The following is a 14,971-nucleotide window of genomic DNA, read 5'->3' on the forward strand; positions in this document are numbered from 1 at the left end:
AGTTCTGCCCAATCCAGTCCGGCCCAGTCCAGTCCAGTCTAGACCAGATCAGTCCGATCCAGTCCAGCTCAGTCCAGTCCAGTCCAGGGACAGAGATGGAAACACAGCTGGACCGGCGAGCGGTGGGCCAGAACCACAGAGAGTGGAAAGACAGCTCTCGGCAGGAGCGCTGCGCCTGACCCAGAAACGTCACTTCAGGCTACGCAGAGCGGGCTCCTGGTGACAGCAGAGCCGCTGAGCAGAAACTCAAACACCTGACCCGAGGCCAGTGAGCAAAGATGAATTTTCACTTGGATTCGAGTGTATTACTGTGTAGTCCTGCGTACAATTATGTTCTATATTATCGAACAGAGTTACAAACATGGAATTAAATCCTGCGATGATTAAACCCTGATGGTTTTACAAAATCTCTATGAGAAAAATGATCTGTGAGTCTTACTGTACAGCTATATTGTCTCAATCACTGGCGTCGTCTCAGCTGGATTATTAATTTCAGAACGTCCAGAGGCAAATGGTTTTAGCATACTCCTGCGGTTTGGAATCGCATGGCGCTTAGCGAGGCTAGAAACACCCTCGTTCAAATCTCAATTTGCAGTGTTTCAAACACAGGGCCAAACGCAGGGCCTAGTGTGGGAAGGGCGACTCAAGACGCTTTTCATTGAACACAGAGACATCTAGTGGAACATCACTGAAGTTGCATCTGTTTTGCGAGTTATGCAATATTTAATTTATTATTTCTTTGGAGGACTGTGATAATGTGGCTTTCATCGCTCGCTTAATGCAGAATTTTGATAGGATGCTTTCTTAGGTTTTCAAATCCAGAATTTAAAATTCAGTCAAGCTAAAGATGCTACAAAGGGGGTGACTATTTCAAAATATATTCAATTTGTATCTACAGTTAAAACGATAATTAGATAAAAACGTTTATATTGTAATATGTTTAAATACATCATACAGGGCAAGGAGTGCTCTTGAAAGGTTTAGAAAACATTCCCTAAAATATTCCGCTAAACCTTCTGCAGCCAGCCATGAACTAATGTTTGTGATAGATTTCCAAACCCTAAAATGAAATATAACAATAAGAATGATGATTGGGTTATCCTCAAGTCATTACATCGTCTCATTCTTGACGTATGCCCATTATTCCTGCAATGCATCACCGACAGTAGCGCTCTGCCCCGGTAGAAACCAACTGCGAGCGGCGGGTGAAGACGAACCAGCTATGCTGCGCGCCCTCTGGCGGCGGACGTATGAAATGCACAAAGCCCAACCCGCTCCAGTGCAAGAGCACAGCTGACGCAAAACAACACTCGGAAAACGTGCTTCTGACACTCGGCTGTTTTTTGCACGGCTTGATGTTGACAAGGACATCTGACCGAGAGGGATAGACGTGAGAAGACTATTGCTTCTCTGGTTATTGAGTTGAAATACTGAAATACTGAAATATTCACATTCACATTACAGGACATTCACTGCAACATCTTCCACTGATTTAAGCGAGCCAAGGCATCTGACCTTCTTGAATACGTTCAACCCAATGTTAGAACTAAACCCTAAATGAATATTTGCTGAGTAATAAAGAAGTAACCCAAATGAGCCACAACCCAAACAATTGACTCTATCCAAAACACAAAGGACCGTAGATCAATCTGACCCTGAGACTATTCCCTATACACCTGACCCAAAACATTCTCCCTACCTTAAAGCTTTGTCCCAATGCTTGGGGTCAGTCCACACTTCATCACAGACCCTGCGTGATCCTAATCACACTCACTAACCTTGACCCCCCTGCAGAAAGCAGAACTGTCCTGAACGTCAGCCCCAGCACGACTCCCTTGGAACCCCTGCTTCTGAAAACCCACCTGCCTGATGTCACATGGCCAGACCCAAGTCAATGAGCTACGGGGAAAAGTAGCCGAAAAAAACGTCCTGCAACCTTAATCTCAACAAAATGGTGTTGCCTACGCCGTCTCTCTAGGAGAGAGTGGGGTGCAAATGAGGACCTGTTGATTTCAAACTTTCAAGCCTATTTGTTTGGCCTAGTGAAGAAGCTCTGAGTCTTGCCTGAAGAACTCCCTGTGGCTGGGAAGTGTTTATCCACTGACCGGCTGATCCAGGGAGAGCAGCTTCCTGTTGTTCTGCTGGAAACATGCCTCACTTCCTCTCTTTCTGTCCCTGCTGGGCAGACTCCAGGGGCCAGAAAGTCTCCCTGCCGGAGCGCTCAGCCATGCCCACAGAAGAAGACTTCAGCTTCGGTGGTTCTAGAAGGCAAGCGAGGTATGTGGTCTTTTCTCAATCGAGAGGGGTTGGCAAGCCAACGGAATCTTGTGGTTCAACAGTTTAAAACAGACGGTGGTTAATGGTGCACAGTTTATCAGGTAAATAATCAGCCGCGGTTCCTGCAACCTTCGCAATAACAGCTTGTCAGGATGTGACTTGCACATTCTGGTTACAGGGCTCTCTCCCAACAATGATTTTTTGCCTTTCGAATTTCTTAATTACCGGGAGCTGGAAAAAAAAAAAGGATCCTGGCATATTATATCTGAAAAGAAAATGGTTTGAGTTCCACTCATTTCTGACAATATGAAACGAAAAATATCGGGCGGTTAACCAACATCAAAGCGTAGAGAACGAAAGAGAGATGATATAAAATGCAGGATTTAGTTATGTGAACTTGTTGCATTGCTGCGTATCCATTTCAGAATCAAATAGTTTCTTCAATAGGAGAAAAAAAAGTCATTTTAATATATAATAATGTTACGGGACAGTGATCGGAATGAAACCATGTTGTTGCAATGGGGCTTTATTACCTCTGAGTCTGTATGGTCTGTATTAATTATCCCTGAGTCTGCAGGGTCTGTATTAATTAAGCCAGCTGTTATATCACCCTGCAACTCACAACTGCAGCCCATACCAAAGCCCAGCAGGTGGGAGAGCCTGGCCAGTACCTGGATGGGAGACTCCTGGGAAAGCTCAGCCTGCTGCTGGAAGAGGTGTTAGTGGGGCCAGTATGGGATGCTTACCCTGCGGTCTCATCCTAATGCCCCCCTACAGAGATGGGGACACCATCCTTTGGATGAGATGTAAAACCGAGGTTCCAACTTCACCAATCATGGCCTCCTAATAATCCCCATCTCTGAACTGGCTTCATCACTCTGAGAGCTGGTGGGTGGGGAGTGTACTGGCCCAATGGTGGAACGGAGTCCCCATTACCTGTGAAGCACTATGGGTGGAGTGTCCAGAAAGGAGCGATATTAGTTTAAGGATTATTGATTTATTTAGCCCCTGATCGTCTGAGGGCCGCAGTTTGCAGACCCTCGGGCACTCACGGCCATTGTGCTGGCGAGCCCGTGTGTTTGAAGGTCTTCTGTGTGGCGTCAGGGGACTGAGCTTTACTGCAGAGACTGGGCACTGAACGTGGGTCCAGGGACGAACCGCAGCTTCTCCAGTCTTAAAGATTCTGTTTCAGCTTTGTTAACCCCAGAGGGAGGGTCACAAACAAAGGGTTCAGGACAAAACTGATTTTCAGGAAATAAAATACTTATTTTACATTATTTAAGAGTGACATCGCAAAGGGGATAAACAATTTCCAGCATGTATTAATGCTGCCCCTCAGTGCACAGAGGAGTCCTCCAGACAGGAGCAGTGTAAATTCACAGTGGAGGGGGAGTCACACAACTCACAATGCTCTTAGCCCTCTTGACAACCCTCTGTTTGCATTGTTCAGGTTGATCTGATCCACCCCAGTGATTTTGCTAATTATGATCGGGATTTGGGCAGCACAGTGGTGCAGTGATGAGCATTGCAGCCCTGGGTTCAATCCCCAGGGTGCAGTCTGGGTGGAGTTTGTATGCTCTCCCCATGTTGTGTGGGTTTCTTCTCACAGTCCAAAGTCATGCCGGTAGGTTCATTGGCTTCTGGAAGGACTGGCCCTGGTGTGAGTGTGTGTGCTCTGAGGTGAACTGGTGTCCTGTCCAGGGTGTAGGCTGCCTTGCACCTGTTGCCTGCTGGGATAGGCTCTGGCTGCCCTGTGATCCTGTATTGCATAATGCAGTTGGAAGACGGATGGATGTTCACTATTTTTCCTTCCCAACCAATTACAACTTGTGGTACTGATGTTACCAAACCAACAGTTTCAATAAATGAAAAGAGTTAAAATAGCTCTGTCCACCTTAAAGAGGCTGAGCTGTCTTTGAAAACAAAAGTCTGCATCGATGTTGATTGATGTTAAAATCTTGAAATATAAGCAAAAGACGACACCAGTGCACACAACTACCATCTATGCTTTATGACTCTCATGATCACAGTGTAGAGAAATCTGTTTTGTCTCTTTGCTTCTTGTCATCATCCTAGAAGCTGCCATTTCTATTCTTCTTGAAAACTGGGTGAAGTTCAAGGACCCAGAAAGTCAGTCTGTGGTACACAGGAGACCCCTCAGACACCTGCAGAGACACAGACCAGCTGGTCGCCCTTAAATCACCCGTTTCTGTGTCAGTGTGGAGCACAGGGCAGCTGCTGGCCTGAACAGCTCAGTAGCTTGTTCACTGACCCCTGTCTCTTGGATCCTGGGAGTCTGTAGGGCGGCAGGCATTTTCCAGTCAAATCATCTTTAAACTGTTAAAGAAACAACAAACTGCTTTCAAACCTTGTCCATCTCAAGACATTACTGGTCGAGTAAGGTGGTCACAGAGAGGAGCCATACTGCCTGTCTGGTCCTCTGGTAGCTGGGATTTAATAGATCACAGATCTCATCCAGCTGTTCCTTGGAAGAATTCTGGGTATCGGCGTCAACAACGTGGCTGGGCAGCTTGTTCCAGACTCCCACAACCCTTTGTGTGAACAAGGGCACCTTTAAAGCTGTTGGCAATGCCTTCTTGTTCTGTGAGGCACCATAACATTCCATAAATCCGCTCTCTGGTCGACTTTGTAATGTTTCTTAATGGTCAAAGGGGCCCAATTCCATATGCCTGGCTAAGCCATCTTTCCTGTGGGACCAACAGTGCTTTTGTTGAAATTCGGAGGATTATCCAACTACTGCATGAAACAAGTGCAACGGATTGTAAAAAAAAACATCCAGAGCGACTAGCAAACACCAATCAGTGGATGTTATCCAGACAGAGATGGGAGAAACGTGCTGCAAAGCAGCTGAACACAAAAATAACTTGAGCGCAATGTTGCAACGTGACCACCAGGGGGCGGACCAAGACTGCAATGTATTTCAATCACTGGTGCCTCACGTACACACAGCCGTGAGCAAGCTGAAATGTTCATCTGACTTTCGAAAAATCTGTGACAGAAAAAGGCAGCTACTCCCGACTCCAGAGGGGGCCTTGTCCCACATAACCGAACAGACAGCAGACAGCACTTTTGTTTCTTCTGTCTGTCTGTGCACCAACACTGCTGCTGTAAAACAACTTGCTCCCCAGGGATAATAAAGACTCTCTCTTCCCATCCAAGCAGAAACTGTGCAGATATAAACACATGTACTGTACACACAGAAATAACTCGACAAATACCCAAAATAACTCAAATACATTGTGTAAGTTTCTTGGGAAATGACTTGTTGGGGTAGGCCTGACTTGTGTTAGGCAGGAGGTCCTAAAGCAGCCTTGAAAAAAATTAAAAATAAATGGGAAATCAAAAAGCATGAGGTCACCTGCACTGGACCATACCTACGACAGCTAGAGGAAAAAAGACAATAACAACTCCAGGCTGTATTTAATCAGAAAGTTAAGATGTTGTTCGCTGAAAGAGTGGAGATGGAGCGAATCTGCTTGGGACTGTGCAGGCTGTTTATAGATCCTGATTCTCGGCTTCCCCCCTCCGCTGCGCAGACTAATTTTATGCACGGAGTGTCTATTGTGCCTGTCACTCTCATTGTACCCACAGCTATGTGAAACATCTCAAGCACTGGGGCTTAAGCAAGGAGTTAGCAGGGCTATGACACTAATGATCCAACTCCGAAACAGGCTTACCCAGCAGGACGCCCAGCACAAACTAAAACAACTGCTGACAGACACCACTCCACCGGGAATGGACTGTCGGAGAAGGAGCGCCAGCTGTGGGAAACACGGCAGCTCTTGAAGGTAAGGGATTGACCGAGCTGCGCAGGGGTGCGCGTTTTCCTCCACATTTCTTTCTGAGTTTGTGAGACAATGATGCATTTCTCTTGCGCAGATGCAGTCTCCTTGCAACTGTGCTGTAAATCGGAGACGGTAAATACTGCCACCTGCATCTCAGGGCAGAAATGGACTAGATTCTGGACATTACAGGACACAATTACAGGACAAGAGACACTACGGAAGGAATTTGATTTGGACTCAGAACTAATAGACACGCTTTACCAGCAGAGCTTGCAATGAAAGAGCAGCATGCTCGGTGTTCAGATCTGTGGGGTGTACAGTACACTGTGTTCAGATCACTGGGGTGTACAGTGCGCTGTGTTTGGATCGGTGTGTCAGTATCACTGGGGTGTACAGTACACTGTGTTGGGATCAGTGTGTCAGTATCAGTGGGGTGTACAGTAGGCTGTGTTCAGATCAGTGTGTCGGTATCACTGGAGTGTTCAGTGCGCTGTGTTTGGATCAGTGTTTCAGTATCACTGGGGTGTACAGTGCGCTGTGTTTGGATCGGTGTGTCAGTATCACTGGGGTGTACAGTGCGCTGTGTTTGGATCGGTGTGTCGGTATCACTGGGGTGTACAGTACACTGTGTTGGGATCAGTGTATCAGTATTAGTGGGGTGTACAGTAGGCTGTGTTCAGATCAGTGTGTCGGTATCACTGGAGTGTACAGTGCGATGTGTTCAGATCAGTGTGTCGGTATCACTGGGGTGTACAGTGCGCTGTGTTTGGATCGGTGTGTCGGTATCACTGGGGTGTACAGTACACTGTGTTGGGATCAGTGTGTCAGTATCAGTGGGGTGTACAGTAGGCTGTGTTCAGATCAGTGTGTCGGTATCACTGGAGTGTTCAGTGCGCTGTGTTTGGATCGGTGTTTCAGTATCACTGGGGTGTACAGTGCGCTGTGTTTGGATCGGTGTGTCAGTATCACTGGGGTGTACAGTGCGCTGTGTTTGGATCGGTGTGTCGGTATCACTGGGGTGTACAGTACACTGTGTTGGGATCAGTGTATCAGTATCAGTGGGGTGTACAGTAGGCTGTGTTCAGATCAGTGTGTCGGTATCACTGGAGTGTACAGTGCGATGTGTTCAGATCAGTGTGTTGGTATCACTGGGGTGTACAGTGCGCTGTGTTTGGATCGGTGTGTCGGTATCACTGGGGTGTACAGTACACTGTGTTGGGATCGGTGTGCCGGTATCACTGGAGTGTTAAGTGCGCTGTGTTTGGATCGGTGTGTCGGTATCGGCGGGGTGTACAGTGTGCTGTGTTTGGATCAGTGTGACAGTATCACTGGAGTGTTCAGTGCGCTGTGTTTGGATCGGTGTGTCAGTATCACTGGAGTGTTCAGTGCGCTGTGTTTGGATCAGTGTGTCGGTATCGGCGGGGTGTACAGTGCGCTGTGTTTGGATCAGTGTGACAGTATCACTGGAGTGTTCAGTGCGCTGTGTTTGGATCAGTGTGTCGGTATCACTGGAGTGTTCAGTGCGCTGTGTTTGGATCGGTGTTTCAGTATCACTGGGGTGTACAGTGCGCTGTGTTTGGATCGGTGTGTCAGTATCACTGGGGTGTACAGTGCGCTGTGTTTGGATCGGTGTGTCGGTATCACTGGGGTGTACAGTACACTGTGTTGGGATCAGTGTATCAGTATCAGTGGGGTGTACAGTAGGCTGTGTTCAGATCAGTGTGTCGGTATCACTGGGGTGTACAGTGCGCTGTGTTTGGATCAGTGTGTCGGTATCGGCGGGGTGTACAGTGCACTGTGTTGGAATCGGTGTGTCGGTATCGGCGGGGTGTTCAGTGCGCTGTGTTTGGATCAGTGTGTCGGTATCGGCGGGGTGTACAGTGCGCTGTGTTTGGATCAGTGTGTCGGTATCGGCGGGGTGTACAGTGCGCTGTGTTGGGATCGGTGTGTCGGTATCACTGGGGTGTACAGTGCGCTGTGTTTGGATCAGTGTGTCGGTATCGGCGGGGTGTACAGTGCGCTGTGTTTGGATCAGTGTGTCGGTATCGGCGGGGTGTACAGTGCGCTGTGTTGGGATCGGTGTGTCGGTATCACTGGGGTGTACAGTGCGCTGTGTTTGGATCAGTGTATCAGTATCAGTGGGGTGTACAGTAGGCTGTGTTCAGATCAGTGTGTCGGTATCACTGGGGTGTACAGTGCGCTGTGTTTGGATCAGTGTGTCGGTATCGGCGGGGTGTACAGTGCACTGTGTTGGAATCGGTGTGTCGGTATCGGCGGGGTGTTCAGTGCGCTGTGTTTGGATCGGTGTGTCAGTATCGGCGGGGTGTACAGTGCGCTGTGTTTGGATCAGTGTGTCAGTATCGGCGGGGTGTACAGTGCGCTGTGTTTGGATCGGTGTGTCGGTATCGGCGGGGTGTACAGTGCGCTGTGTTTGGATCAGTGTGTCGGTATCGGCGGGGTGTACAGTGCGCTGTGTTTGGATCAGTGTGTCGGTATCGGCGGGGTGTACAGTGCGCTGTGTTTGGATCGGTGTGTCGGTATCGGCGGGGTGTACAGTGCGCTGTGTTTGGATCAGTGTGTCGGTATCGGCGGGGTGTACAGTGCGCTGTGTTTGGATCGGTGTGTCAGTATCGGCAGGGTGTACAGTGCGCTGTGTTGAACTGGATGAAACGATTAGAAAATGAGTGGATGTTTTGGAATAGAGGTGTCATTATAAGCAGCTGAATGGGAAAAAACAATTTTGAAAATATATTATTTCCAAGTGACTATTTTCAGCTTGCAATGATAGAGGGAAATTGTTTAGGTCTCATTTTGGGGAGAATGTGGGCACTCTTCCACCAGCCAATGGAATGGGGCTGCAAGTGCTCCAGCTCTTTGAATGAAACTGGTGCAAGACTCTGACACAGACACCAGATATCACTCAACAATGGTTCTTCCACAAAACACGACTCACTGCAAACTGGAAAGAAAATCGAATGAGTTTGATTAACCTCTTCAGCAAAAAGTAAACAAAGCAAAAGAATTCATCAGTGCTAATGTTCATTTTTGCTAAGCAACACAGACACCTGGGAAATGGGCCGTAAACACCGCGCATGGAAAGCTCAATATCTCCCAGCCTGAGCAAACACTGACCTGCACAAATGATGCACTGCACTGTGAGCTGTCTGGAGACTCCTGAGCCCCTCCTTCTCTCTGTGAGGGTTAAGCACCTGTTTAACATTTTCAGTTGAATACAACTCAAGGTTAATTAGTAGAGGGGAAAGTACAGGTTAAAAACAGACATTATTATTGTTCTCCTAGAACAGTGAGATACGAACGGTGAAGAATAGATATTGCTGTGACGTGCTCAAGGTATTAATTGACATCCAAAGGTTGACACTAAGTTGCTAGGGCCATTCAAGTACAAATTAATTCAGGGAATTCAGATAATCTAGTTAGGAACTATACCTCTCATCATTATGTTTGCAATGCAAGATAGATTTTTCCCTGTAGAAGTTGTGCAGTAATTTCCCTTGTTTCTTCTGATTTGTTAGTCTTGGAGGTGGGGCTGTGTTACAGGTATTTATTCATTATGCTTAATGTAACAGAGCCCAGTCCCAGAAAGTACAGTACATTGAACCCTCTGTGGCCTCTCTTAGACACTCCACTACATTTAATACCTCCTGCTGTTAACTCTTTCTTCCCAGTCATTATTAAGAATGATCAAATCAATTTCAATAGACAAGAAAGCCACCGTTCTTAAAAGCAGAATACTTTTTTTACAAAAATGTCTATCAGGCAGCAACCGTGAAGCAATCTCAATGAAGAGGACTGCTGTTAAAATCTGCTTATTCCATCAATTTAACATTCCCTCAGTGGGTTGAATGGTCTTTTAAACTATTGATAGGTTTGAAAATAATTCATAGAATTTGTTTATGATAATATTCTTAATTTCCTGATGCCCCAAAACACCATCACTTTCTGAGCAAAAATTAATCTGTTTCATACAGGAATAGTCAGTTGCGACATTTTGCTTCCACCTGTGAAAAAACAATAAAGTCAAATTAAAGTTAAATGATCATTTAAAATCTCGCGTTATTTCTCTATTTTGTCAGCACTTTCTGCCACCTTTTAGAAGGCTGTGTATCAAGTTCACAGATGACACTAAAATAGAAGGAATATCAGACACTGTTTGCGAAGGCAGCTGTGAAGGAAATTCAGAAGGACAGAGATAGAGTTCAGGACTGGCGGACACCTGGCTATTGACACTTAATGTGGACAAATTAGGATTCCAGAAACATAAACCTAAGTGAGAGCAATATAAGAAAAAATGTGTTTGAAGAATGTAGAATGTGTCAGGATGCAAAGAGTCACTGCGCAGGCCAGCGAAGGTCTGAGAAGAGTTTAATTATAACGAAATGGCCACTTCCAGAGAACACCGAAGGAGACACACGAGATGTGTTTTACAGGGGATTATAGTCCCAGTCCAGCCATGTTGTTACCATGAATGGGGGTTTAAGAGTCCACATTCTACCTACAGCCCAGTGGCTATTCTTGATGATGTTGTCCTGACTTTCAGCTATTTCTGTGGTGTCACATACAACAGCAGGAGTCTGTTCAGGGTTCTCTAAAGCCAGGTCAGGAGTCCAGGTCAACGACCCCAGGCCAGAGCCAGATATGTAAAAATGCAAATCAGCGTATGTTATGTTGCATTGTGTTGTACAGTACATTAGTTCACCTCGTTTATGTAGAATGACGCATAATTGTAGTCGCTGCTGATGAGGAGTTGATCCAGAGACCAGCAAGCAAATCCATTTCCTGAGCTTTGTCAAAGAACAAGTACTGTGAGGCTGAACATGATACAAGTATTCAAACTCCTCAAAGGAAGTGACAAAGGCAACCTAGTGGACTTCTTCGCAATCAACAATGAAACGAGAAACTCAATGTAACAATAATTATCCCTGGCGATAAGCAGTGCTGTACATCACAAGGTCTCCAAGTGCTCCACATGTAGGAGGGACCCAGTCCACCCACTGCACAGCAGACCAGGAGGACGAGAGAAACTTCTTCAGCCATTGAATTATGGGGGAACTTCTGGCCGCAAAAGCACGGCATGGACCTTAACCAGACCTCTGGGACTCAGGCCCTCCTCTTGATACCTGCACCGATAATCAGGGCCTCAGTTTACTGACCCAGCCACCACGGGGAACAGAGGGAACCACGCCACCTACTGGTCTACCACTGCAGTTGCAGCAGCGACCTGGACTTCCCTGGAGGACTCCCACCCCCGTACTGGCCAAGCCCAGCCTTGTTTGTGAGAGCTGAGGAGCTCAAGCTACAAGGTCGTGTAACTACTGTTGACTAACTATGGAGCAGTGCTTTTAAACTGAGAACAGGAGGCCCTTCTGCACTGAGAGGCCTGTGGGTGCGGATCAAGGCACGCAGCGGTGTTGTTAATACCCCATACGCGTGCTTTCGTGAACAAATGGCTGTATGAGATTCTCAGAACAATTATCCACCAGCCATCACGTGCTTGCTAGATGGGCTTGTTGTCCTCCTTTCCTGGGTAACCTTTCCCGTTAGGAGCTCCAGTTCATTCCGAGCGTCTGTACAGAAGTAGGAAACAGCCCCGTCTATCACTGCGCCGCGCAGGCCGGCTGGGATTCCAAGAGCAGAAGAAAGACGTCACGCACGCTGAACCCCGAGGTCACATCGCGTCCTTCTCGTGCCTTTTTTTTATTGCAACAACAAAAATAGATATAATACAAACAAGGGCACATATAACGTCAATAACATCATCAGGTTTACATTCTGTAATGCAATTGCACTTTACAAAAAAAAAAGATTAAAGAAGATAAATAAAGGTTAGGTCCGCACAGCTTTCATGTTCTTATTTTTAGAAACAGCCTGTAGATACGCTCTGACGTCTGTTTTAAACTGTTCAAACGGGGGTGTCTTCCCGGACCCAGACCAGTTCATTTTATATATATATACAATAACGTGCACGTATAATGATTAAGTCAATGACAAAGAATGTCCTCGTTGTTTTCAATGGGATTAAAAATTAACATAACACCTATGGAAAAGTAATGTCAATATTAGACTTTTTCTTTATATAACTTTGCAGATCAATCCAGACTGCTTTAACAAACAGTCATAACCAAAACAAATGTGATAAAGTTTCAGGACTACTTTCGCAAAAGACAGCTATCATCTATATCAATTCCAAAACTCCGCACAACGAGGGTCTTCACGGGAGTATCTTCAACGAATGACTTACATGATACCTCCTTAACCTTATCGCACATACAATATTTGCTTGACTTCATCCGCATTTTATTCCAAAGAACTGGTCTCCCAAGTAAGGTGTTCCAAAATAGTTTGCGAGAAATTGTCAACCCGCACATTTTCAAGCTCAGAACAGACGCACTCTAACACACCTTCACACCCGGAAGGTCTCACCTGGTGAGACATCCCGGAGCCGGGCCGTTGCTGCGGAGCGCTTCTGTTTCGGCTGGAACAGTGTTATAAATACGGTCCAACATCAGAACCCTGAACATCCAGAAAACGTGCGCATCTCTGATGTTGCTCGCTAGCTCAGGTGCTGTGCGCTTCTCTCGTTAACGCGTTTTTCCCTTCATACGCAATAACTTCGCGTTTCGATGCAACTCAACCGCAACATGCTCTGCCGTGTGTCTGTGCTTGAAACATCTGGGCCTTGGTTTGCAAAACGGAGCCAACAGCCGGTGCAAACGTGCCCCGCAGGGCAGCGCTGTGCCGGAGGAACCGGCCCCACTCCGCCGGACCGTCCCCGACTCTGAACATCGCGCATGAACACGCCGGGCTCTCGGGTGTTTGAAGGAAACAGTTCAGGGGTAATGCGTTAAAGAAAATGTAACATGCTCCCTTCAAAGTGAGCCCCACTCCACTCCACCACTGGGCGTTCACCGGTGCTGAGAGGGAACACAACCAAAGAGGCACAGCCCTCTAATCAGGAAAGCCGCTGTCACCTTGAGATCCCCCTGTGAAGGTCCAGTTATATGTCCTATTTCAATGCACTTTAACAGAAGTGACACCGTTTCTGCACCCTCCTCGTCACAGCGTTTTAAACACACACTCCCTCCGCTTGCACAGACTTTGAACCCCATCCGTCTGCCGAACTGTCCTCGATTTTCCACCCAGCCCTATAGTTACTGAAACCGCCGAGTCAGGAGTCATCAGGGACACCGGTAAGAAACTAAATGCTAATAATTATTCCTCGTTGCTCAGATGTGGGGCGAAGCCATAAATAATGCGCTGGGTTTGGTTTGTTTTTGCTCTTTTATTTCCCTCCCTCCTCCTGCGAGCGGCTCCCTCGCAGGTGACCCGTGCGGGGAAGGTCAGGCCGTCCGTAGGTGTTGGTGGAAGAGAAATCTCTCGGACCCCCCTGTCCAGCTTTAAAAGCCACAAATTTAGCAGCAAGCTTTAATAGCTTTCCGGGGCTTTCACCGCCGGAGAAATAAGGACGTAATTTATCGGGGGACGTCACTGGGGGATTTCAGAGTCAGCCAGCCTGACTCGAACGCAGCCTTCCAGAACAGGTAGGCGATAGAGCTCATTAATCCAGGCAAGCGCTCTCCGACTGGCTCAGCCTCCGGGGCGCAGATAGATGAGTCTGCGTGCGGAAATTATCTGGGTTTCTGTCCTTTGATGCAAAATAACGGTCGTGTTTTGTTTTTGAGAACGTAACGTAAAATGCAGGGTGGAGGAAGGCGAAATACCGTAGTATCACTGCTAGCCCCTCCGTCCGTAAGTTTCGGGACGCTGCAGAAGTTAAATATACAGAAAATAACATCTCATTTTTCTTTTAACGTAGACTGCATTCAGAGATTCCTTTTAGGTAGCTTTTCTGAAGTTGGAAACACGTACGTTAGGTATGAGCAAGGTGAACTGAAGTCGGACGCTAAAACCTTTTCACAACAAGACAGCTCACGTCAGGCACTTATTAGAAAGGAACATGGCTGGTGACAAAGAAATTATCCTGCAAAAAGTGATTTTCAAGGAATAATGTAGTCACCTCTCGTATATATAGAAAAAATAAACATCTAAGCTAATATCTAACACCTTACGGTTACTTGTTTCAGTTACCTGCTTTTAAACAAAACACGAATCACTGAGACTCTTAATATGAACTTTCCAAAGAAAGCAACAGAATCTAGTCAAATTTCAGTTGGTTTTGCTGCATTGATTGAAATATCTATTGAAGTGATGAAGCAGATTGTGATGATGATTTGTGTAGACAAATATTCAGATTTCAGATTTCAAGGTCAAAGTGGGAAAGTATGACCAGGTAACTTTAAAGAGGAAAATACTAAGCTCTTCTGTACACAAAGAGTCTCAGGAGTATGGAACAAGCTGCTCTGGCATGCTTCTGAAGCCCATACTCTGGGATCCCTCAAGGCTGGAGTATGATTCTTGCATCAACATGGCTCCTAGCTACGAAGATAACAAGACAGGCTGAACAGCACCTCATTTGTAGCCTTTCTTACATCAGACAGCTCAGATCAACAGCTGTGTCTCAAAATATGGCACTAATGGAAAAAAGGACAAGCACATAATCTCCTAGCCCTGCTCAGCTGAAACAGAGAAAGACCTGCACTCTCAGCGGCTCGGAGGCTGAGAACAAGCTACGGCGGTCCTCATTCGCCTCAGCCCTGCAGCACAGCAGGTCCGAGCCCGGAGCCTGCTGGGCTCGGGATACTCCTTGCCGTCTTCACTGTTTGCTCTGCCTGGGAGTGGAGGCCGTCAGATCTCACAGCGGTGTGTTGACTCTGCCCGTGTGCATGGGAGCTGTCCGTGGTTGCTAGGATTTCTAAACTCGACCAGGATGAACACAATGTTCCCTGTCCTCAGTAACGAATTGCATAAAA

The 14,971-nt window shown here is 46.8% G+C and overlaps 1 protein-coding gene across 6 annotated transcripts in view; it reads left to right on the top strand.

The window, feature by feature from the left end:
* Positions 1-2,196: 2,196 nt before the first annotated feature.
* The window catches only part of s100p (S100 calcium binding protein P), a 30,000-nt gene continuing 17,225 nt past the window's right edge, over positions 2,197-14,971 (top strand). For 3 of the 6 annotated variants that reach the window (XR_001480071.2, XM_006637406.3, XM_015360833.2), the window contains exon 1: positions 2,197-2,277. Coding sequence is in view for 2 of the 6 variants with exons in the window: in XM_006637406.3 (XP_006637469.3) it covers positions 2,228-2,277 (50 nt within the window). In the remaining 4 variants the exon portion in view is untranslated. Of the gene's footprint in view, positions 2,278-4,353; positions 6,087-12,755; positions 13,292-14,971 lie in introns of those variants that run through there. The other 3 variants (XM_015360836.2, XM_015360835.2, XM_015360837.2) reach the window with 3 other exon arrangements.

The sequence above is a fragment of the Lepisosteus oculatus genome, chromosome 13, assembly GCF_040954835.1.
Source record: "Lepisosteus oculatus isolate fLepOcu1 chromosome 13, fLepOcu1.hap2, whole genome shotgun sequence".
NCBI classification, from domain to species: domain Eukaryota; kingdom Metazoa; phylum Chordata; class Actinopteri; order Semionotiformes; family Lepisosteidae; genus Lepisosteus; species Lepisosteus oculatus.